Source organism: Halichoerus grypus, chromosome X (assembly GCF_964656455.1).
Source record: "Halichoerus grypus chromosome X, mHalGry1.hap1.1, whole genome shotgun sequence".
Lineage (NCBI taxonomy): Eukaryota > Metazoa > Chordata > Mammalia > Carnivora > Phocidae > Halichoerus > Halichoerus grypus.
The window spans coordinates 70,976,275-71,003,163 of record NC_135727.1 but is presented as its reverse complement, the minus strand read 5'-3'; the positions used below and the strand labels follow the sequence as shown (position 1 = coordinate 71,003,163).

The 26,889-nt window shown below is 35.2% G+C and overlaps 1 protein-coding gene across 1 annotated transcript in view; it reads right to left on the bottom strand.

The window, feature by feature from the left end:
* Positions 1-26,889, bottom strand: part of TEX11 (testis expressed 11) — a 299,675-nt gene that overhangs the window by 81,407 nt on the left and 191,379 nt on the right. The window contains exons 17-22 of the mRNA XM_078065032.1: positions 17,971-18,073; positions 13,004-13,128; positions 10,198-10,283; positions 6,677-6,733; positions 3,477-3,517; positions 2,190-2,276 (exon numbers count right to left, since the gene is read on the bottom strand). Of these exons, the coding sequence (XP_077921158.1) occupies positions 2,190-2,276; positions 3,477-3,517; positions 6,677-6,733; positions 10,198-10,283; positions 13,004-13,128; positions 17,971-18,073 (499 nt within the window). The remainder of the gene's footprint in view (positions 1-2,189; positions 2,277-3,476; positions 3,518-6,676; positions 6,734-10,197; positions 10,284-13,003; positions 13,129-17,970; positions 18,074-26,889) is intronic.

Genomic DNA, 26,889 nt, shown 5'->3' with positions numbered 1-26,889 from the left:
TGTAAGGCCAGCATTACCCTGATTCCAAAACCAGACAAAGACTCTACCAAAAAAAGAGTACTACAGGCCACTATCTCTGATGAACATGGAGAGGTTCATCAGAAAGTTAAAAATAGACCTGTCCTATGATCCAGCAATTGCACTACTAGGTATTTACCTGAAGAATACAAAAATACTGATTCAAAGGGATATATGCACCCTGATGTTTTTATAGCAGCCTTATCTACAATAGCCAAATTATGTAAAGAGCCCAAATGTCCAACAACTGATTAATGGATAAAGATGTGATGTGTATGTGTGTGTGTGTGTGTGTGTGTATAATGGATTATTACTCAGCCATAAAAAGAATGAAATCTTGCCATTTGCAATGATGTGGATGGAGCTAGAGAGTATTATGCTAAGTGAAATAAGTCAGAGAAAGACAAAACACCAAATGATTTCCCTCATATGTGGAATTTAAGAAACAAAACAGATCAACATAGGGGAAAAAAGACGGGCAAACCAAGAAACAGACTCCAAACTATAGAGAACAAACTGAGGGTTACTGGTGGTGAGGTGGGCAGGGGGATAGGTTAAACGATGATGGGTATTAAGGAGGGAACTTGTGATGAACACTGGTTGTTGTATGTAAATGATGAATCACTAAATTCTACACCTGAAACTAATATTACACTATATCTTAGCTAACTGGAATTTAAATAAAAACTTGAAAAGAAAAAAAGTTCAGCAAAGAACAGGGTACACTAGAATCAAAGGCTGAAGAAAATTGTTGTAAAGATTCACATCTTCCATAGAACATTGGAAGGCCCCATTTGGCAACATTTAGCATAATCTTCATGTTGGAAAATTAAAATTAAATTTCAGTGAAAGAAGTATTGGAAAACAACTTCTCAAACTTCCAAAAGATCAAAGTCATTATAAACCTTTCTATAGTTTAAATGGGTGTTATTTTCAATTAGTTGCGTAAGTTTCTGAGAAGCCAGATTGCTGTGTTTATTCCATTTTCTCCTAGATTAGAGTCCCCGTAAACCCCGTAAAGCAGAAAAAGATTCATGAGAACGAGTCCACTTTGTGACATTGCTGCTTAATTGCTCTTGATTACTTATCACTGTAATAACTGCCTCCACAATTTTTATACTTGAAATTAGCCAAAAGGCCGAGAAGCAATTGCCTCCACAATTTTTAAAGTGTTTTTACTGAAATTAAGCCTAATAAAGTAAATTACACAACTTATAATTGGTTAGCTTGATGAATTTTCAAAGTGAATATAATGATGTGACCAATCCAGATCAAGACAGACCTTGATCATTACCAGAAACTCAGAAGCAACCCAAGCATCCCTCTTCAAGTCCAACTCCCTTCAAGGGAAACCACTATCTTCAATTCTAATATCATAAATTAGTTTTGCCTGCTTTTTTTTATTACCACATATAAATGGAGTCAATGTCTGACTTCTTTTGTTCAACATTATGTTTGTGAGATTCATTCATTTTGCTGCATGTAGTTGACTTTTCATTTTTATTTTTTATGTAATCTCTATGCCCAACATGGGGCTCAAACTCATGACCCGGAGATCAAGAGTTGCATGTTGTACTTATACTAAGCCAGCCAGGTATCCCACAGGTAATTTATTTTTGATAAATCAAATTTAGAGATAAGTTAGGCATTCCAGATCAAATTTAGGAGCATAGCCTTGGGGACCTGCAATTGTTAAGTCCTCATTTTATTCTTAGACCCATTTCTAGAGAAAAAGAAAACTAATCTTTATTGAGTACCTACTATGTCCCAGGTTTTTATTTAAAACCTTTACTAGCCCTGTGAAGTATGTATAATTGTTTCCCTTTTATAAATAATGAAACTGGGATTAAGTAAGTTATCCTTGTACCCACTGCTACACATAAAGAGCCAGAATTTGGGGTGCCTGGGTGGCTCAGTCGGCTGAGCGTCCAACTCTTGGTTTCAGCTCAGGTTGTGGTCTCAGGGTCATGAGAACAGGCCCCGCATTGGGGTCTGTGCTCAGAGGGGAGTCTGCTTGTCCCTCTCCCTCTCCTCCTCCCCCTGCTTGCTTGCTTGCTCTCAAATAAATAAATAAATAAAATCTTGAAAAAAAAAAAAAGAGCCAGAATGTGAATCCACATGTCTGATTCTACCACCCACCAGTTTCCCATAGCCACAGAATATCCTTTTACCTATTTTTCGAAACCAATGAGCTTCATTAGCTCTTGTGTCTGAAGTCGAGGCCTCTCCATTGAAAGGCTGAGAGAGTTTCAGGAGTGCTGCATTGAAAAGAAAGATTTTATAGTGAGGTCTTTTACTTTATACTCTAGCAAAATTTTTAATACTGCCTTAAAAACAGTCAAACTGTTTTGGGTTTGAAATGAGAAAATTCTTTATGTGTGTGTGTGCATAGGTACATACCAAAAGTAATTAAAATGACACAAAGCATTACCAAAGCTCCAAGAAGCAGTTAACTCAAACTTTGGGGGAACAAACACATCTTTGGAGAGATTTATAATTTTACTTAATCATTCACCACCTGAGGTAGAAAGATAGGATTTACATGTAAGGAAACAAAAGAGTAGGAACAATCATTAAAAAGACTGAAATGGAGATGGAGAACTGGAAGAGTATCAACAGGTTGCCATAATACTTACTGAGCTCCCACAGCAAGCATACTGAAGAACCAGAACATGCTGTCATCATCCCAAGACATTTACTACCTACCCACATACCCTTCTGAGAGGTAAGAATACCAAACAGCCAAGTATGAAAGCCTTGGTTTCTAAACCACTTTGCTACACTTAACACCTTAGTGATAGGTAACTGAGGTATAAAACTGAACTCCTGAAATAAAGAAAATAAAGTTTCTAAGATGTTTTGGACATGAGGAAATAGGTACTTGGGTAGTGGAAATAGGAAGAGCTGTTAGGCAAAAGAGACATTGGGTAAGAAAGCACAGATCTGGAAAAAAGAAATCGATGTGGCTAGGAGGTTAGCTTGAAGTGAAGAGGGAGGAATTAGTAGTACAAAGGGGAGAGGACATAGGCTTGGGTAGTTCGATAAACAAGTTTCAAAATAACAGAGTAAACAATCTGAATCTGATTCAGAGAGCATGAAAATTAACAGGGTGCACAGCATTTTTATTTGTCTTGATCCTTTTTCACCTGCTCTATTCTTAGGTTAGGATCAAACAGCAATAAGGACAGACAGAAAGAAGGACAGAAGGAAGGAAGGAAATGTCTTTAAAATAAATTGGAATAAAAAGAGAGCTGAAATCACATTTGGAGATGAATGTGAGTGATGATAAACTTTTCTCTGCTTGTGAATAAAGAAACCAAAGTAGACTTCTATGGCAAACATTAATAAAAGCATGAAGCTTAACTCAAACATGAAGTCTGTCTGAGTCGTGTACTTGGAGAATTTAATAGAAGACAGAGGCAAGATGAAGGAGTGAAAATAACCAAGATGATATTTACCTGTATTCAAGCAAGTCAAAAGTCTATCCATTTCTTTCTTTCTAAAAAATAAAGAAAAGAGTGTTTTCCTACTGTTCCAAAGCTTTACTACAGAAAAGTACCAAAATGAGACCCCAAGAGAGCTACACAAAGACAACGCAAAACTGTGAAGTTTATTGTTCGAGGCTCCATCCTATCATTTCAACACTATTTTTCCTCACTATAGGATACTGTTCTTCATTCCCCAGTGCTCTCACATTTTTTCTCTCTTCCCCTTCTACCCTACTCTCAGCAAAGGATTTATATTACAGGGTCACTGAATTTGAGAGCAGAGAGTAATTTTTGTGATTTTCAAGCTTTTTCTTTTTTGAAGAGAGGAATTAGAACCCTTGTTTCAAATAAACTTTGATGAAAATCTAATATACAAGAAAAGATGTAAGTTTAGCTGTTCTGTTTGAACCAGTGGTGAGAAGAGGCCTAGAGCCTCACCTTCCTGGAAGTCCCTGAGGCTGTGCCACAGAATTTCCAGGGTTCTGAAATATATTTTAAAAAGCACTTATCCAGTCCAGACCCTTCATTTTATAGATGAGGAACCAGATCTGGAAATGGAGGATGATGTGTCTAATGTCATGCAATTAATGACAAGTTCAGGACTACAACACAGGTTTCTCTCTCTTTTTTTTTTTCCACAGTTTTCATAAAGGTCTACAACACAGGTCTCTTGACCCTTTGTCAAATTTCTTTAAGGGGTATATAAATTTTAACAGAGGAAAACATGTCATTTTACTGAACAAAGGAATGAATATGGAAGTACTGGCAAGTTCAACTAAGGAAGTTAAGTATACTAGAGTATACTATGAGACTATCCCTATCATGAGGAGCTCTAGTATTATATAATAAAGACTATGCTTCAGGAAAAGTGGCAGCTTTCTCAGAGATAAATAGAAGTCTGGTTTACTTAAAATAACTTCTTAAAGTAAACTTTATTGATTTGAATTTCAGCTGATCTAAAGTTGACTTCCTCACTTACTTAATTCAGTGACTATAAAATAATCCAGTAAGGGTCCATTAATGCAAATACATAGTATAAATAAGAATGAGGAACTGGAACGGGATGTATATGGTCTATTTAAGAGACAAACTGCTTTAAAAAAAATTTTAGCACACGAGTTGTTAACTTAGGTAGATACTGCTAAATGAAAACCATGGGTTTTTTAGAAGAGAAAGGAACTTTAAAGATTACCCAGTCTAGCTTTTTTTAGAAGATGAAAAAAATAAAGCTTAGAGAAGTTAAAATAAGTTGTTGTTGTCTAAGGTGAACCGGAGTTAGTGAAATGACTGAAACTGGAACTCAATTCTCGGGCTCTTTCACTGAATCGGGCTTTTACTTTTTTAATAATCTATTTGTTAAATAAGTGCTGTCTGCTCTCTGAAAACACTGCTAGCAGATGTTCTTTATGACTATATTTACTTGGGAACAATAAAGGTCTATTTTTAAACTATTCTGTAATTTAAGTTTATCATTAATTTAAATAGGATTCCTTTCCTTTCTCCATTTCCAAATTGATTTTAATGAGTAAGGTTTGACTATATGTCACAATTACATGGAATATGAAGCACTTTTTAATACCAGTACTAAAGATCTTCTTGTGAAGAACTGATTGATATTCAGCCATTTAAATAAACTGAGCGGCTATTATGTGTCAGATACTGTCCTAGGTTTCAGAGATACAAAGATAAATACAAATAGTCCTAGCCCTCAAAGAGATCTTATAATCTACTAGCTACGTTTAGTCTCTGAGTTTCTTTTCTTTTTAAAATTTTTTAAATGACTTTTTAAAATTGTGAAAATTGAAGTATAGGTGACACATAATGTAACACTAGTTTCAGGTATACAACACAGTGATTGGACAAGTCTATACATTATGCCATGCTCATCCCAAGTGTAGCTGCCATCAGTCACCATACAAGCCTATTCCAATACCATTGTATTTTTAAGCTTTTTATTGTGGAAAATTTCCAAGATGTTTCTATGTTAACAGACAAATGGATCCCCATGTATCCATTACCCAGCTTCAATAATTATTAAACTCATCATCGAGCTTATTTCAATCACACCTCCTCCACCCATTCTTTTCCCTCCCCTATTATTTTGAAACCAATTCTAGACATCGTATCATTTCATCCATAAATACTTTAGGATGTGTCTCTAAGAGATAAAGATTCTTTTAAAAAGCAATAACCACACTATCATTATAGGTCTAAAAATTAATGTCTTAATATCATCAAATATTTGGTCATTATTAAAATTTATAATTTTCTCAGTATCTTTTTTAGTTTATTTGCATTCTTTTAATATATTCATAGAGCCTGTAAAGAAGAGGCAAAATTTACGCTTGGGTAAAATTTGTATCATGAAAAAAGTTAAGTCATCAGTCCAGTATTATCTCAGTCACAGATATTTCCCAAAGAATTTAGCTGAAAAAATGTACTGCCTCCAGGTACAAATTATATATATAGCAAAAGCAAAGTAGAGATACACTATTACAGAGTTTTTATCTAAGTAGAGAATACAGAGATGAGTGATTACTTCTCTGAAAGTTTTCCCTAATCAAGACCCAGAATAGAGTTTTCTCTCAAATCATTAGGAGGTAGTGAATTTCGTGAATGAAAAATTGGTGACCTAATTCTTCCACCAATTGTTAAGTTCTTGATGTCTTATGCCACAGCAACTGTGAGCAGAAAGATATTTGAATACTCCCAGCTGAGCTGATACAGATTCACAATCAATAAGCTGACCAGGTTATATGTTTCTGTGGCGAAGTAAGAGACCTGACTATATATATCTCATGTTAAGAAAGGGGGAAACAGATGCAATATCATAGTAAAATCATAGCTAACATTATTGAGGGCTTAGTAAGTGCTTGGCACTCTTCAAAGTGTTTTCATGTATTTACTCTTTGAGTCATCACAGCAACCCCATAAGGTAGGTACTATTCTATTTTCATTTTACAGATGGGGAAATAAAAGCCCAGGTTACACATCTAATAAGTGGCAGAGACAGGATATGAATCCAGGAAGACTGGCGCCAGAGCCTATATTGATCTTACTATACTGGACATCTCTCAACATAAGGTTTATATTGAAAGTTACTATAATTATTCTAATGGCAAATACATCATTTCTGTAAGTACATATGTAAGTAAGTTATTTCAACTTACTTGCTTTCAGATTCTGGCATCTGAGACACTCTTGGGAGAACTAGACGAAACAAACACCTGTATGATAAAGTAATACAAAAAGTGATGCTTAGAAAAAAAACATGTGAAAGAATACTGACCAACTTATTAATCTTGATTACCCCAGGAGGCAAAAGTGAGAACAGAGAGGGTAAGGAGGAGACTAATTTTATTTTACTTATAGATCTTTGTATTGTTTTAATGGTTGTAATGAAAACATGCAAATTTTATAATTTGGGGAGAGTAATTTAAGAAAATAATTTAAAAAGAAAAGTGCTGCTTATGACAAATTCTTAAATAGTTCCACTGTTTATATCATTGCTCCAAATCACCTGCTAGAACATCAGGTATAATGTACAGATCTTAATATTTTTCTTAAGGAACCTGGAGGTGGCCTTTGGGTTCCACATAAATTAGGATGACTGTTCTTTCAAGGGGATCTAACAGCATAATGATGAACTAACAAAATAAGCTAGCTTGTAAAGTTTTAAATGCTAAAAATCTTTTTAAAAATACCATCTATCCTGAGTGATTTTAGATATTTATCTGACTGAAGGCATGCAAGTAACTCAAGACTTCTCTGATACTTACTTCTGTGACTCCATTTCTTTTCAAGTGTAGTTGACCAATAGGAAAACCACTATAGCACCCTTCTGGTTTCTGATTTTTGCCACTGACATATTCTCAGTCACATCATTAGGAGTTATCATGTCCTAACCTCACCCTCTATCTCACTACTGTATGTAAAAGTTCCCTTTTTTTTTTTAAAGACTTTATTTATTTGACAGAGAGAGAGAGAGACAGCAAGAGAGGGAACACAAGCAGGAGCGGAGGGAGAGGGAGAAGCAGGCTCCCCGCTGAGCAAGGAGCCCGATGTGGGGCTCGGTCCCAGGACCCCGGGATCATGAACTGAGCCGAAGGCAGATGCTTAACGACTGAGCCACCCAGGCGCCCCTAAAAGTTCCCTTTTGATAGACCATTTTCCTTCATAAAAAGAAAAAAGGGGGAAAAATCAAGTTCAACTGATGTCTTTTTTTTAAAGATGAATTATTTATTTATTTGAGAGAGAGAGAGGGCACAGCAGGGGGAGGGGCAGAGGGAGAGGGAGAAGCAGACTCCCCGCTGAGCAGGGAGCCCAATGAGGAGCTTGATCCCAGGACCCTGAGATTGTGACCTGAGCCAAAAGCAGATGCTTAACTGACTGGCACCCCAACTGATATCTTTTTTTTAACTTTAAGCATCTTTATCAAATTTCCAAAGACATTTTTCACAGAAATAGAAAAAAAATCCTAAAATTCTTTTGGAAACACAAAATACCCTGAATAGCCAAAGCAACCTTGAGAAAGAATAAAGCTGGAGACATCACACCTCCTGGTTTCAAACTATACCACAAAGCTATAGTAATCAAAACAGCATGGTACCACCACAAAAATAGCAACATACACCAAAAGAACAGAGAGTCCAGAAATAAACCCATGTATAAACCATGTATATACCATGTTAACTAATATTTGAGAAGAGAGTCAAGAATATTCAATGGGGGAAAGATAGTCTTTTCAGTAAATGTTGCTGGTAAAACTAGATTATTCACATGCAAAAAAATGAAATTGGGCCACTATCTTTCACTACTCACAAAAATTAACTTGAAATGGATTAAACACTTAAGACCTGAAAACAGTAAACCTCCTAAAAGAAAACACAGGGGAAAAGCTCTTTGACAATGACTTTTTAGATATGAAACCCAAAGCACAAGCAAAAATGAACAAGTGGGACTACATCAAACCACAAAGCTTCTGCACAGCAAAGGAAACAAAATGAAAGGGCAACCTACAGAATAGGAGAAAATATTTGCAAACCATGTATCTGATAAGGGGTTACTATACAAAACAAATAAGGAGCCTATACAACTCAAAAAAAAAAAATCAACAAATAATCTGATTTAAAAATGGGCAAAGGACTTGAATAGACATTTTTTCCAAAGAAGACATGCATGTCAACAAATACATGAAAAGATGCTGAACATCACTAATCATCAGGGAAATGCAAATCAAGACTACAATGAAGTATCACCTCACACCTGTTAGAATGGCCAGTATCAAAAAGACAGATAAGTTTTGGTGAGGATGTGGAAAAGAGGGAAACCTTCGACATTCTTGATGGGAACATAAATTGGTGCAGCCACTGGAAAACAGTATGGAGGTTCCTCAAAAATTAAAAACAGAACTACCATATGATCCAGCAATCCCACTTTTGGGTATAGATCCAAAGGAAAGAAAATCACTGTCTTGAAAAGGTATCTGAACCTTCATGTTCATTGCAGCATTATTCACAATAGCCAAGACATGGAAACAACTTAAGTGTCCACTGATAGATGAATGGATAAAGAAAATGTGGTATGTACACACACACGCAAGAGTATTTTTTAATTAACATTTATTTTATTTTATTTTATTAAAGATTTTATTTATTTATTTGACAGAGACACAGTGAGAGAGGGAACACAAGCAGGGGGGAAGCAGGAGAGGGAGAAGCAGGCCTCCCACAGAGCAGGGAGCCCGATGAGGGGCTCGATCCCAGGACCCTGGGATCATGACCTGAGCCGAAGGCAGACGCTTAACAACTGAGCCACCCAGGCGCCCCTAACTTATTTATTTTAGAGGGGGGGGGGAGGGAGAGAGAGAGAGAGAGAGAGAGAGAGAGAGAGCACGAGTGGGGGGAGGGGCAGAGGAAAAGAGAGAAAGAGAATCTCAAATAGACTCCATGCCCAGTGCAAAGCCTGATGCAGGGCTCGATCTCATGACCCTGAGATCATGACCTGAGCCCAAATCAAGAGTCAGACTCTTAACTGACTGAGTTACCCAGGCACCCCACCCCCACAGGAGTATTATTTAGTCATATAAAAGAAGGAAATCCTGCCTTTTGTGACAACATGGATGGACTTTGAGGGCATTGTGCTAAGTGAAAAGACAAAGACAAATACTGTATTATCTCACTTATATGCTGAATCTTTTTTTTAAAAAAGTGAAAAACATAGAAACAGTAGAACAGTGTTTGCTAGGAGCTAGGTGTGGAAGAAGTGGGGAAATGTGGTCAAAGGGTACAAACTTCAAATTATAAGATGCACAAGTTCTGGGGATCTAATGTAGAGCATGGTGACGATAGTTAACAAGACTGTATTACATATCTGAAAGTCGGGAAGAGACTAAATCTTAGATGTTCTTACCACACACAAAGAAATTGTAATTTTGTGAGGTGATGAATATGTTAACTAATTTTGTTGTGCCAATCATTTCACAATATATGCACGTTTCAAATTATCAGGTTATACACCTTAAACTTATACAACGTTATCTGTCAATTATATCTCAATAAAGCTTGAAAAAATTTAAAATAACAGTTGGTACAGTAGGCCTGATCACATCACCTCAGCACTATTTTGACAAAGTTTATAGACCAAGATTAAGAGGAAATCCTTTCACATCTACAGGATGCGAATTACTTACTTTAAAGCTGTAAGGACTTGTTGCGGGTCTTCTGAATATCGAGCTAAATATTCCAAAGCTTTTCCTGCCACAATTTGCTGTCCATTCTAAAAAGAACAAATATAATATGTTAAACTACATTTCAAAGTGGTACTTATACAAAATGTTACCTATATTCCTGTCCTTTAAGGACAAGAAAAAAAATCTGAACTTGTCATTTTATATTATCAAAAGAGCTAATGCAAGATGATAGAATGAAGAAACAACTCATTGACAAAACCAGAACAGGTTCATATTGGCCCCAGAAATCCACTCCTCCCTATCCACAAATACTCACAGACTTGCAAACACTGCCATGAACCCACTAGGACTAATTTTATGGTGATCTTTATCCTTTTTCATTAGCAGTAACCAAAGGAAACCCGACCTTCATTTTTAGCACCCGAATCCCCATAAAGCTCTATAAATCCCTCTTTTCCCATTTCTCCCCAACTCCCCTAATCTTTCCACTTTTGTTCTCTAAAGTCCAGTTCATTATCATCAAAATCTTCTCTATGAGCAACCTCTTCTCTGAAAGTTCCCTCCACATTCTTTCTGTAATGGAAATCTAGGTCCCACCAAGGATACTGCTTCCAAAGAAGCCCTCTCAAGTAGTGGTGATTTTGCTCTCATTTCCCTTCTACCCATAGACCTGGAGATGGAGTAGGCATTGTTTTTGCTCTTCATTGCTGTTTTAAATCATTTTCCCTTCCCCCCTCCCCAAATCCCAAGCTTTGAATTTCCTTCATCAGACTATATCACCCACCATTTCTCATTGTGCTGATCTATCAGCTCTCTGGCCATTTCTTCTCATTTCTTGATGACTTATCTACTGTACAGTTATTTTCTCTAAAAACTACTCCTGTCTTAGTTTTTGGCACTTTCAATATATAGACAGATGATCCTCCTAATATCCTAGTCTCTTATTTCCTTGAATTCTACTTTGCCAATTATTAGCTGTTCACTAGCACAGTCATTGACTGTACCCTCTCATTACTGTTGACTGTCTTCTCATGTGTCTGTTGGCCATCTGTAAGTTTTCTTTGGAGAAATGTCTGTTCATGTCTTCTGCCCATTTTTAAACTGGAGTATTTGTTTTTTTGGGTGTTGAAGTTGTGTCGGTTCTTTATATATTTTGGATCCTGCCCCTTTATTGGATATGTCATTTGCAAATATCTTCTTCCATTCAGTACGTTGTCTTTTAGGTTTGTTGATTATCCCCTTCACTGTGGAGAAGCTTTTAATTTTGATGTAGTCACAACAGTTTATTTTTGTTTTGATTTCCCTTGCCTCAGGAGACATATCTAGAAAAATGTTGCTACGGCTGATGTCAGAGAAATTACTGCCTGTGGTCTCTTCTAGGATTTTTATGATTTCAGGTCTCACATTTAGGTCACATTTTGAGTTTATTTTTGTGTATGGTGTAAGAAAGTGGTCCAGTTTCATTCTTTTGCATGTAACTGTCCAGTTTTCCCAGCACCATTTGTTGACGAGACTGTCTTTTTCCCACAGCATATTCTCTCCGCCTTTGTCAAAAGTTAATTGACCATATAATTATAGGTTTATTTCTGGGTTTTCTATTCTGTTCCATCGATCTCTGTGTTGGACTCTGTCGTTACTAATGGTTGCAAACCTTCCATACTCTCAGTCAGGGCTGGGACTAGGGTGAGCTAAGTGATGTAAGTGAGGCTCTTAAGGTGCAAAATTTAAGGAGGCACTCACTCTTACGGTCATGCAAGAACCAACTCTGCACTTGCATGACTCAGAAAGTGGGTGCTTCCTTAAGTACCTCACTTCCTCATCTTGGTCCTGCTCTGTTTCATATATTCCACTTTCTGACCACCATCTCCTACCTTTCTAATTCACTCCCTTCTGTTACTCCAGCAATCCTTCCACTGCACTTAGACCTCCAAACCATTCATGTTACGAATTTTTCACTGCCCCTCATCCCCTTGATGTCCTCCTCCACGACCAGTTTAAATTCCATGGGGATTAATGATAATCACTTCCTTGTTTCTTGATTTTCCTACTCTTCCTCCTTTGCTTCATTGTATTCATCTGGCAAAACCACAAACCTGGTTAAATCCAACTTTCTACTGACTTTTGTGCCTACATCCATTTAGCTGCAAGTGGCTGGATAAAAACCTGTACAACTATTTCTTTTATTTTAAAACGTCATCAAATAGGCCTTAACACTTACTGCGCAAGCATCCCACACTAGCATGTCATTCACTTTCTTGCTTTCCTGCATGATTAGTTTATACCTTACCCTATCTTCTCAAACTCCCCAACATCTCCTCTCCCATTCTCACTCCAGGTGATGACCTTGTTTCCTACTTTATTGAAAAAACTGAAGCCATCAGGAAAAAAAAACTTCCAGATTCCCACTACCACATTTATTCATACACCAGGGAACACACCACATACTCTAACTTCTCAACTGCTTTTATAGATGAACTATCCATTTTCTTTCCTAAAGCCAATCCCTGAATTTATACACTTGTGTCCATCACCTCTTGCCTGTTTAAGGACATTGCTCTAACAATTCTCTTTTCTCTCTCACACACATTGTCAACTTTTTGTTCTCTTACTAGGTCATTTCCATCAGCATATAAGCGTTCTCATTCATCCCATCTCAAACAAACAAACAAACCTCTGATCCTACTTCTCACACCAACTACTGACCAATTTCTTTTCTTTGTAGCAAACTCCTCTAAAGAGTTCCATGAATTGTCTCTCAAAATGGAAAAGAGGTAAAAAATCTTGGGGATAAATACATAAGAATTACCTCTAAAGCAAACTGGGCAGCTAAACTGAGGAGCATGACAGGTGACTCTTTATCTCTAAGTGTCCCACTCTCCTCTGGATCTTCAGGTATTAATAACTTCTCTAATGTAGTAATTGCTCGCAAAGCTGAAAAAGAAGGAAACAATTAAAAAAATGAGATACTCTTATCAAACATAATAGCTTTATATGGTTAATTATACCACAGTGACTTTAGAACTCATTTTAAGAGCACCAATATCTTTTCTTTATTAAGTTCAATTAGCCAACATATAGTACATCATTAGTTTTTGATGTAGTGTTCAAAGAGCACTAATATCTTTAAAATATTAGTTAATTTACATAAAGTCATCTAAATTGCTAAACTGTCAAGGAGGACCTGAATGTCAGAAAAATGCCCAACTGAGCAATTCACCTCTATGAATTTATCCCATGGATATACTTGCAAAAGTGAACAAAAACATAAAAATATGTTTATCCAGCAATTTTTTTAAAGAGTACAATATACAACCAACCTAAATTCTATCACTAATGGATGGCCTAATACATTTTGGTACATTCATAAAATGGAATATAAAAGAGAATTAAATTTAAAAATGAATGGTGGTATTACATCCCATTATATATCTTAAAGGTAGACTACAATAAGTTAAACGTATGCACTATAGAACTTAAATAACAATTAAAATAACAAAATGAAGAGAGCTAATAGGCCAAAAGATGAGATAAATGTCCTCATAAAAAATACTCAATCCACAAGAAAGTAGAAAAAAGAAAAATGGGTGACAATGAACAGATGGGACAAACAGAAGACAAATAAAAAGATGCTAAATTTAAACCTAACCATACCAATAATCATGTTAAATATAAATGGTATAGATGACCCAAGTAAAAGGCAGATAGTCACACTGAATTAAAGAAAGCAACTTTCAACTATATGCTACCTACAAGAAACACACTTTAAATATAATATAAAGACAAAATTAGTTAAAAGAAGACACATGGGATAATATATACTATGATAAAGGTAATCAAAAGAAAGCTGGAGTGGCTATATTAATATCAGACAAAATGGATTTCAGAGCAAAGAATATTACATAACAGAAGGTTAATTCATGATGATAAGGGAATTCATTCATTATGAGAACATAACAATCTTAAATGTTCAGCACCTTATAACAAAATTTCAAAACACTTAAAGAACTTAAAGAACTGCAAGGAAAAATTAACAAATTAACGAATCCACAATTATAGTCAAAGATTTCAGTACTTTCTCTTAGTAATTGATAGAACAAGTAGTAAATCAGTAAGGATGCAGTACACTTTACACTATTAATCAACTTGACCTGAATAACATTTACAGAACACTCAAACAAACACCAGTAAAATATACATTTTTCTCAAGTGCACATAGAATGTTTACAAATAAAGACAATATTCTGGGAACAAGCCTTAACATATTAAAAGGATTCAAGTCATACAAAATTATGATCTTTGACTATATGATTTCAAGTTTATTACACAGCTAGACTAATTAAGACAGTGTGGAAGTGGTATAAAGATAGATGAATAGATCAATGGAACAGAATGAAGAATCTAGAAAGAGACCCACACACACATATGACAACTGATTTTCAATAAATGCGCAAAGGTAATTCAGTTGAAAAAGGATAGGTTTTATTTTTTTTAAAGATATTATTTATTTGTCAGAGAGAGAGAGCACAAGCAGGGGGAGCAAAAGGCAGAGCTGGCAGAGGGAGAAGCAGACTCCCCACTGAGCAAGGAGCTCAATGTGGGACTCGATTCCATGACCCTGGGATCATGACCTGAGCCGAAGGCAGACGCTTAACCGACTGAGCTACCCAGGTGTCTGAAAAAAAGATAGTTTTTAAATAAATGATGCTGAAAAAATGATGCTGGAATGATTAGATAGCCATGTGCCCAAAAAAATGAACATCAGTTCATACCTTAAATTAAATACAAAAATTAATATACAAAATTGATCACAGAACTAACCATACACTTACTTTAAACCTATATTTCTTGAAGAAAACACAGGAAAAAATTTTTGTGACCTTAGATTAGGTAAAGATTTCTTACCCATAATACCAAAAGCACACTCCATAAAAGAGGAAAAAAGATAAATTAGACTGTCAAACTTCTCATGAAAGACATAATAAAAAGAAAAAATTTATAAAACATATATCCAATAATCTGTATCTAAAATATATAAAGAACTTCCAAAACTCAATAATAAGAAAACAAAGTTCCCTATATCTTAGTAACTAAAATATATTTCTTTCCTATGTTCTAGCCACTATGACAGAAGATGAATAAAACATATAGAGATGAATAAAAAAAAAGAAAACAAAGTTCCCTATAAAAAACTGGACAAAAGATTTATACAAACACTGTCAAAGAAGATATATGGATGTCAAATATAGAAATACTAGTTAAAACCACAATAAGATACCATTACCCTACTATTAGAATGGGTAAAATATTTTTTACATGGACAATTCCAAGTGCTGTTGAGGATGCAGATCACCTGGAACACTCATATACAGCTGGTTAGAATGTAAAATTGTATAGCTACTTAGGAAAACAGGTTGGCAGTTTCTAATAAAGTTAAACATATATTTACCATACAATCCAAAAATCCAACTCCTAGATATTTATCCTAGAGAAGTTAAATCTTATCATCACACAAAATCTGTAAACAGATATTTGTAGCACATTTATTCACAGCTGCTCAAAACGGAAACCATCCAAATATACTTCAACTGGTGAATGAATAAACAAACTGTGGTACATACATACTATAGACTATTACTCAGCAATAAAAAAGAACAAACTATGGAAACACAACAATATGAATGAGTTTTGAATGCATTATCATAAGTGAAAGAAAGGCTCAAAAGCTTCATAATGTATGATCCCATTTATATGACACTTTGGAAATGGCAAAAATATAGAGATAGAAATGAGTTCAGTTGTTTCCAGGGCTAAATGTGGTTGGAAGGAATGACAACAAGGGAACCTGAGGTAATTTTTTGTTCTATATCATGACTGTAATGGTGGTTACATGACTGTATACATTTGTTAAAACTCATAGAATTATTAATATAAATAAACCTCATAGAATCATATACTATTAAGTTTTATTCTATATATTATCAATAAACATGGCTTTAAAAATGGTCACAGATAACTGGGGAAAAAATAAAAAGACTGAGTTGATGCTATGTTTAAAAAGTAAAAAAATATATTTTAATAGAATGTTAAAAGGTTTAATAGGAAATCTACTTTTTGCCATTTCTGTTGGTAAAAAGTTTCAAATTTTTTCAATCTTTCAACATAATACATCAAATAAAACAAATTCCCAGGAGTCTCCAATGAAAACATTGATGATGGACATGACTACACTATAAACCCTGATAAAGAACTGACTCCAATTTGCTAATCTTTAATTAATATACAGGAATACTTTACTACCCTGGAACATTTCTTTTTCAAAGAAGAATAAGTTATCATTCTTTTTTTATGGAGTGCAAAGCAGAGTCCATTGCACATAGTAGGTATTCATAAACAGTTGCTCAATTGGATTAGTATAAATTCTGTTTGGATCCATTAATTTAAACTTCTCAATTTCTCAACTTAAGCCCTTCACAACTGCTCCACCTGCCTCAAGGTATTCTCAGCTACACTGAGAGCTGAATGGGAATAGTATCACGGCACAGGCGTATCTGTAACCAAGTCAAGATACAGGAGTGTACAGACACATCGACTAGGAAACTATGCTTAACTTAATGGAAAGGGCCCAACACTAATGGGATGAGGTTCATGTGAGCAATTCCAGCAATTGTCAACTCCATAGAGAGAAACTCCATTTCAAGGCCAAATCTCTTACCAATCACTTCCCAAATAAGTGAAAACATTTCAAAGTAAGCTGGAGACTTTGTCTAAGACAACTCTTTTTTTGTTTGTTTTTTTTAAAGATTTTTAAATTTTTATTTATTTGACAGAGAGAGAGACAGCGAGAGAGGGAACACAAGCAGGGGGAGAGGGAGAGGGAGAAGCAGGCTTCCCGCGGAGCAGGGAGCCCGATGCGGGGCTCGATCCCGGGACCCTGGGATCATGACCTGAGCCGAAGGCAGATGCTTAACGACTGAGCCAACCAGGCGCCCCTGTCTAAGACAACTCTTTTTTTTTTTTTTTTTTTTTTTTAAAGATTTTATTTATTTATTTGAGAGAGAGAGAAAGCATGAGCGGGGGGCAAGGGACAGAGGGAGAGGGAGAAGCAGGCTCCCCACTGAGCAGGGAGCCTGACGCGGGACTGGATCCCAGGACCCCGGGATCATGACCTGAGCCGAAGGCAGACGCTTCACCGGCTGAGCCACCCAGGCGCCCTGTCTAAGACAACTCTTAACTGAAATGGGTTTGCAGTATGAATTCCCTCTTACCCCACAGCTTTTTATTTTTTAATTTATTTTTTATTTTTTAAAGATTTTATTTATTTATTTGACAGAGAGAGACAAAGCGAGAGAGGGAACACAAGCAGGGGGAGTGGGAGAGGGAGAAGCAGGCTTCCCGCTGAGCAGGGAGCCCGATGCGGGGCTAGATCATGACCTGAGCCAAAGGCAGATGCTTAACTGACTGAGCCACCCAGGCGCCCCACCCCACAGCTTTTTTAAACTTAACTTTTAACAGGTTCAAATGACAGAAAATACAAAAAAGTATACAACGACAAGACTTTCTCCCCAATTCCTTAGGCAGCCCCTGTTCTTTTATTTCTATGTAACCTTCATAATTCCTTTTTGTTGCATGGTTGTATCATCTTTACATAGGAAAGCTAGAATATAGAATATATAACTCCACTGTCTTAAAAACAATGTTTTTTTCTTTATGGTAGAAGAGGATTATTATTCTTTATATTAACAGTTAAATATAATTCATAAATAACATTCATACCTCTGCCAGAGTTGCCCTCTAAAACTGCAACCTTGAATACATAAAACTGAGTGAAAATATTTCTAGGATCACGTTGTTCAGCTTCTATCACTGCCTCTTTAGCCTGAAAAAAGAAAATATTGGATCTCTTTTATAAAGGTAATAAGGAAGACCTTATCATATTTTACTAAAATTATTAATATAGTCACAATGGCTGAGGATACTCATCATAAAAAGATGTGAATCTAAGTAAAATCTTTAAAGAACTGTTCTCTTAAAATGCTGAAGAAACAGTGAGTTCTGCTTCTAGAAATAGGGTGCATTATATATGTCAGACCAACTCTCCTACTGAAAACAACGAAAAATGTTAGATAACATTTTTTTTTTCAATTCCAAAGCAACTTACAAGATAATAAAATCTAAGGAAAAGTGAGGTTCCAGAGAAACAAGCAGAGAATTAAAGCCACTTTTTTTCTGGTGGGCATTTATAAATCTAGACAAATGTTAGCTGTAGTTTAAATGAATCTCACTAGGTTAGGAAAACAGACATCAAGAGACCCAAGGGACCACACTCTTAGGTTACCAGAACTAAACCGCTCCTACCTGCATCACCAGGGGACTGCAAAGAAAGTTGAGAGGAACACAACAAAATGTGATGGGGAGAACCAATCCCTGAGGTGTGTATTTATGGCATCAAATTACATTAAACAGGAAGCCAAAAGACCTCAAACTATGAATTTATTTGACGTTGGTCCCAAACATCTGAAGAAACAAAGGTAAATATTCTCTGGGGGAAGTAACCTTCATCCTAGGCTTCAAAATATTTCCAAAAATGATTTTTCAAGAATCAGGAGTAATAAACATAAAAAAAAATCAAGCATACTAAGAAGCAATACACCATAAATGAGAATCAGCAGAAACAACAAATTGCAGAAACAGATTCTCAAAATGTAGATACCAGAATTATAAAAAACTATCTATAAAACACCTGTTTTCAAAGTTTAAAGAAATTAAAAGATCCTCAAAAATATATATATAAGTAGGTGGATACACAATAGTACATATTGATATGGTACAGTGGTTATTTGCAGCTGATCTCAATTCTGATTGATTATTGCCCATGGTATATCAGTTGTTACACATCTTGAATATCAGAGAAGTTTGTAGGAAACAGAAACTATAAAATATGACCTTGATGATCTGAAAAAGTACTTGAAATGAAAAATACAATAACCCAAATGGAAACATGGTAGATAGGTTCAATAGCAGACTAGAAACATGAGAAGGGAAAATTAGTGAACTGAAAGAGAAGGCAAAATAAATTAGGCAAAGCGCAGTTCAGATATTACAAACATGGACAGTTAAATAAAGATTCTATTATCTTTAAGACGACAAATGAAAGAATTGAAACACTAAGTAATTTCCACATTGGTAGAAGGGGGTAACCAGAAATTTTAAAAAACAGAGGATACTCCTTTCAACAAACTGTGTTGAAACAAATGGACATCCATGTGCAAGAAAAATGAATCTGAACACAGACCATTAACCTTCCACAAAATTAACACAAAATGGATCATCAACTTAAATATAAAACTCCCAGCTATAGAACTCTTAGAAAGTAACAAAGGAGAAAATTGAAGTGACCTTTGGTTTGCTAATGACTTTTTATTTTTTATTTATCTTTTAAAGTTTTTATTAGTTAACATACAGTGTAATATTAGGTTCACATGTATAATACAGTGATTCAACACTTCCATACAATACCCAGTGCTCATCATGACAAATACGCTCCTTAATCCCCATCATCTATTTAACCCATCCCCCCTACCCACCTCCCCTCTGGTAACCCTCAGTTTGTTCTCTATAGTAAGAGTCTGTTTCTTGGTTTGCCTCTCTCTTATTTCCCTGGAAATTTGTTTTCTGTCTTAAATTTCACATATGAGTGAAATCATATGGTATTTGTCTTTCTCTGACTGAATTATTTCGTTTAGCCTAATACTCTCTAGCTCCATCCATGTCATTGCAAATGGCAAGATTTCATTCTTTTTGATAGCTGAGCAATATTCCATTGCATATATAAATATGCATATATATACACCATAACTTCTTTATCCATTCATCAGTCGATGGACATTTGGGCTCTTTCTATAATTTGGTTATTGTAGATAATGCTGCTACAGACATTAGACATTGGTGTGAAGCCATGTGGCCCTGGACTTTTGTTTGTTGGGAGATTTCTGATTACTGATCCAATTTCTTTGCTAATTATGAGTCTATTCAAGTGTTCTGTTTCTTCCTGTTTCAGTTTTGGTAATTTATAGGTTTCTTGAAATTTATCTATTTCCTTTAGGTTGGTGATGACTTTTAAAAAACACAACACCAAAAGCACAATCCATGAAAGAAAAAATTGGGAGTTGGACATTATTAAAATTAGAAATGTCTGCTATGTGAAAGATATTGTTAGAGAATGAAAACATAAGCCGCACAGTGAGAGAAAACATTTGTAAAACACATATCTGATAAAAAAATTGATGTCCAAAATATACAAAGAATTCAACAATAAGACAAGAAACTACTCAATTATAAATTGGGGAAAAGACTTGAACAGATACCTCACTAAAGAAGACATACAGATGGCAAATAAGCATATAAAAAGATGCTCAACATTATATTTCATCAAGAGAATGCAAATTAAAATAATACCACTATACAACTATTAAAATGGCTAAAATCTAAAACACTGACAAAACCAAATACTGGTGAGAATGTGGAGAAATAGGAATTCTCATTCATTGCTAGTAAGAAAAATAATAGTAGAGCCATTCTGAAAGACAGTTTCGTAGTTTCTTATAAAACTAAACATACTCTCACAATATGATCTAGCAATTGCCCTTCTTAGTATTTTACCCAAATGAGCTGCAAGCTAATGTCCACAAAAAATCCTGCACATTACTTATTATAGAAACTTTACTCATAATTGTGAAAACTTGGAAGTAACCAAAATATCCTTCAATAGGTTATAAAAATATAATAAAATTCAGAATACCCTAATTTTGTAATGATAGTGTGTAAATCACTTTTATCTCTACTATAAAAGTTAAAAACAATAATATTAAAAATAACTATAGCTATAAAAATTTGTTAACAGATGTACAATATAAAAAGATATAAAGTGTGACATGAATAGCATAAATGTGAGGAGAGGAGAAGTGTAGAGTTTCTCTATGCGTTTGAACATAAGTTGTTAACAGCTTAAAATAGACGGTTATATCTAAAAGATGCTTTATGTAAACCACATGGTAACCACAAAGAAAAAACCCATAGTACATACATAAAAGATAAATAAAAAGGAATTAAAGCATACCACTATAAGAATAAATTTTTAAAAAGACAGCAAGAGAGGAAAAAAGAACAAAGGAATTAGAAACTAAGAAAACAAGTAACAAAATGGGAATAGTAGGTCCTTACCTATCAAAATTACTTTAAATATAAATGGAATAAATTCTCCAATCAAAGACACAGAGGGACTAAATGATTTTTAATAAAAAACAGTATTCTACCTACTAGAGACTAACTTAGCTATAAGGATACACATAAACTGGAAGGGACTGAAAAAGATATTACATGCAAATGGTAAGGAAAAGAGAGCAGGAGTGGCTATAATTACATCAAATAAAATAGACTTTAGTCAAAATTGGTCACAAAAGGCAAAGAAGGTCACTATATAGTGATAAAGGGGTCAACACATTAAGAGGATATAACAGTTATAAATATATATACACTGAACATTAGAGCAACTAAATATTTAAAACTAATACTAACAGAAAAGATGCTCAACATCACTGATCATCAGGGAAATGCACATGAAAACCACAATGAGATACCACTTCACACCCGTCAGAATGGTTAATTCAAATACACAAGAAATAACAAGTTTTGACAAAGATGTGGAGAAAAAGGAACCCTCATACAATGTTTGAGGGAATGCAAATTGGTAGAGCCACTGTGGAAATCACTACGGAGCTTCCTCAAATTATAATTAGAATTACCATATGATCCAGTATTTCCATCACTGGGTATTTACCCCCCAAAAAGGGAAAACACTAATTTGAAAATGTTACACTCCTATGTCTACTGCAGCATTGTTTGCAGCGTTACTGCAGCATTATTTACAATGGCCAAGATATGGAAGCAATCCAAGTGTTCATTGATAGATGGATGAAGCAGATGTGGTATATACTTTATGGAAATTACTCAGCCATAAAAAAGAATGAACTCTTGCCATTTGCAATAACATGGATGGACCTAGAGGGTCTAGAGGATATAATGTTAAGTGAAATAACTCAGAGAAAGACAAACACCATATGATTTCACTCATATGTGTAATTTAACACACAAAACAAACAACAAAAAACGACACAGACATAAAGAGACTTGTAAATACAAAGAACAAACTGGTGGTTGCCAGAGGAAAGGTGGGTAGGGTGGTTAAGAGTACACTTATCTTGATGAGCATGGAGATATGTATAAAACTGTACACCTGAAACTAATATGACACAGTATGTTAATTATACTTGAATTTAACAATAAATAAATAAAGCAAATGTTAACAAACTGAAGGGAATAAGAGGCAGCAATTATAAACAGTAGGGGACTTCAACACCCCACTTTCAACAATGCATAGATCATCCAGACAGAAAATTAATAAGCAAATAGTAGACCTGCAAAACACTATAGACCAAATGGAGCTTATAAGCATATATAGAATATTCTATCCAACAGCACAAGAATACATATTTCTTTGAAGCACACATGTAACATTCTCCAGGATAGACCATATGTTGGACCCAAAAGCAAGCCTTAACAAATTTAAGAAGACTGAAAAAATATCTTTTCCAAACACAATGGATAAAAAACTAGAAGTAAACGACAGGAGGAAAAACGAAAAACTCACAAATGCATGGAGGTTGAAAAACACATTCCTGAACAACCAATGGGTCAAAGAAGAAAGCAAAAGGGAAATCCAAAAGTATTTTGCAACAAAAGAAAATGGAAACACAGCATATCCAAAACTTATGGGATGCATCAAAAACAATCTTTTCTTTTTAGAAATTTTTTTAAAAGATTTTATTTATTTATTTATTTGAGAGAGAGAGAAACAGCATGAGAGGGGAGAGGGTCAGAGGGAGAAGCAGACTCCCCACCGAGCGGGGAGCCTGACTTGGGACTCGATCCCAGGACTCCGGGACCATGACCTGAGCCGAAGGCAGTTGCTTAACCAACTGAGCCACCCAGGCGCCCCTGCATCAAAAACAATCTTAAGCAGAAAGTTTATAGTGATAAACACCTACATTAAAAAAAGATCTCAAATAATCTAATACAACTCAAGGAATTAGAAAAAGAAGAAAAAAGTAAGCCCAGGTTTAGCAGAAGGTAAATAATAAAGAGCAGAGCAAAAATAAATGAAAATAACAAGATTTAATAAACATGCATTTGAACTTAAGTGACCATCAATTTGATATAGACTGCTATACACGTAGGATGTTATATATGAACCCAGTAGTAACCACAAATCAAAACCCTAAAACAGATACACAAAAAATAAAGAAAAAGGAATCCAAGCATAACATTAAACAAAGTCATTAAAGCAAAGAGAAAAAAAAAAAGCAAGAGAAAAAGAACTGAGAGGAACAAAAAAAAAAACAGCCAGAAAAAAATAACAAAATGGCAATATATACATATTTATTAATAATTACTTTAAATGGAAATGGACTAAATGCTCCAATCAAAAGACATAAGGTGACTGAATGGATAAAAAAATACAGACCCACCTTTTTCTGCCTATAAGAACTCAACAAAGACTGAAAGTGAAGGGATGAAAAAAGATATTCCATGCAAATGAAAGTGAAAATAAAAGCTGGTGTAGTAATACTTATATCAGATAAAATAGACTTTAAAACAAAGAACTGTAGCAGGAGACAAAGAAGGGCACTACATAGTAATAAAGGGATCAATCCAACACAGGAATGTAACAATTGTAAATATAAATGCAACAACGTAGGAGTACCTAAATACATAAAGCAAATGTTAACAGATACAGAGGGAGACATTGACAGTATTACAAAATAGTAGGGGACTTTAAGACAACATTTACATCAATCAACAGATCATCCAGACAAAAAAATTAGTAAGAAAACAGTGGTTTTCGATTTAAAAAATTTTTTTTTCATTAGACAGAGAGAGAGTACAAGCAGGGGGAACAGCAGGCAGAGGGAGAGGGAGAAGCAGGCTCCCCGCTCAGCAGGGAGCCCGATGCGGGGCTCGATCCCAGGACCCTGGGATCAGGGCCTGAGCCGAAGGCAGATGCTTAACCGTTTGAGCCACCCAGAAAACAGTGGCTTTAAATGACACATTAGACCAGAAGGACCTAACAAATATATACAGAAGATTCCATCCAAAACCAGCAAAATACACATTCTTCCCAGGTGCTATGGAACTTTCTCCAGGATAGATTGCATGTTAGCACAATAAACAAGTCTTAATAAATTTAAGAAGATTGAAATCATGTGAAGCATTTTTTCAAACCACAACAATATGAAACTAGAACTCGATTAAGATAAAATCCAGAAGGAAAAAAAAACCATGTAAAAGCTAAAGGACATGATACTAAAAAACAAATGGGTCAACCAAGAAATCAAATAGGAAATCAAAAAATACATGGAGACAAAAATGAAAACAGAAGGGTACAAACTCTGGAATGCAGCAAAATAAGTTCTCAGATGGAAGTTTATAGCAATACAGGCCTCAAGAAACAAGAAAAATCTCAAGTGAACATACTTAAAAGAGCTAAAAAAGAAAAAACAAGCTCAAAGCTAGTAGAAGGAAGGAAATAGTGACGATTAAAGCAGAAATAAACAAAATAGAGTCTTAAAAAAAAATACAAAAAATCAATGAAACCAAGATCTCGTTCTTTGAACAGATAAACAAAACTGATGAACCTTTAGCCAGACTTACCAAGAAAAAAAGAGAGAGAACTAAAATAAAATCAGAAATGAGGGAGGAAAAATAACAACTGAAACCACAGAAATATAAAGGACTATAAGGAAATGTTATGAAAAATTACATGCCAACAAATTGGACAACCTAGAATAAATGGATAAATTTCAAGAAACATAAATTACAAAAACTGAAACAGGAAGAAATAGAAAACCTGAACAGACTCAAAACTAGCAAAGAAATTGATTCAGTAATCAAAAATCTCACAACAAACGGAAGTCCAGGGCCAGACGGTTTCACAGGCGAACTTTATTAAACATTTAAAGAAGAGTTAATACTTATTCTTCTCAAACTATTCCAAAAAATAGAAAAGGAAGGAAAACTTCCAAATTCATTCTATGAGGCCAGTATTACCCTGATACCGAAACCAGATGAAGACTCCAATGAAAAAGAAAAACTGAGGCCAATATCCCTGATGAACATGGGTGTAGAAATTCTCAATAAAATACTAACAAACTGAATCCAATAGTACACTGCAAGAATCATTCACCACAATCAAGTGGGATTTATTCCTGGGCTGCAATGGGGGTTCAGTATTCACAAATCAATCAATGTGATACACCACATTAATAAAAGAAAGGATCCTCTCAATAGATACAGAAAAAGCATTTGACAAAATACAACATCCATTCATGATAAAAACCCTCAACAAAGTAGGGTTAGAGGGAACACACCTCAACATTAAAAAGGCCATATATGAAAAACCCACAGTTAATATCATCCTCAATGGGGAAAAACTGAGAGCTTTTCCTCTATAGTCAGGAACAGGACAGGGTTGTCCACTCTCACCACTGTTATTTAACATAGTCCTGGAAGTCCTAGCCTCAGCAATCACACAACACAAAGAAATAAAAGGCATCCAAATCAGCAAGGAAGAAGTCAAACTTTCACTATTTGCAGATGACACGATACTCTATATAGAAAACCCGAAAGACTCTACCAAAAAGCTGCTAGAACTGATACACAAGTTCAGTAAAGTCACAGGATACAAAATCAACGTACAGAAATCAGCTGCATTCTATACACTAACAATGAGACTGAAGAAAGAGAAATTACAGAATTGATCCCATTTATAATTACACCAAAAACCGTAAGATATCCAGGAATAAACTTAACCAAAGAGGTAAAAGACCTGTACTCTGAAAACTATAAAACCCTGATGAAAGAAATTGATGACACAAAGAAATGGGAAACATTCCACGCTCACAGATTGGAAGAACAAATACTGTTCAAATGTCTATACTACCCAAAGCAACCTACACATTTAATGCAATCCCTATCAAAATACCACCAGCATTTTTTCCGGAGCTAGAACAAACAATCCTAAAATTTATATGGAAACCCTAAAGACCCCAAATAGGCAAAGCAACCTCGAAAAAGAAGCTCAAAGCTGGAGGCATCACAATTCTGGACTTCAAGTTATATTACAAAGCTGTAGCGATCAAGACAGTATGGTACTGGCACAAAAACAGGCACTTAGATCAATGGAACAGAATAGAAAACCCAGAAATGGACCCACAACTATATGGTCAACTATTCTTTGATTAATCATGAAAGCATATCCAATGGGAAAAAGATAATCTCTTCAACAAATGGTATTGGAAAAACTGGACAGCAACATGCAGAAGAATGAAACTGGACCACTTTCTTACACCATACACAAAAATAAATTCAAAATGGATGAAAGACCTTAATCTGAGACCTGAAACCATCAAAATCCTAGAGGAGAACACAGGCAGTAACCTCTCTGACATCAGTTGTAGCATCTTCTTTCTAGATATGTCCTTGGAGGCAAGGGAAACAAAAGCAAAAATAACCTACTGTGACTACATCAAAATAAAAAGCTTCTGCAGAGTGAAGGAAACAATCAACAAAACTAAAAGG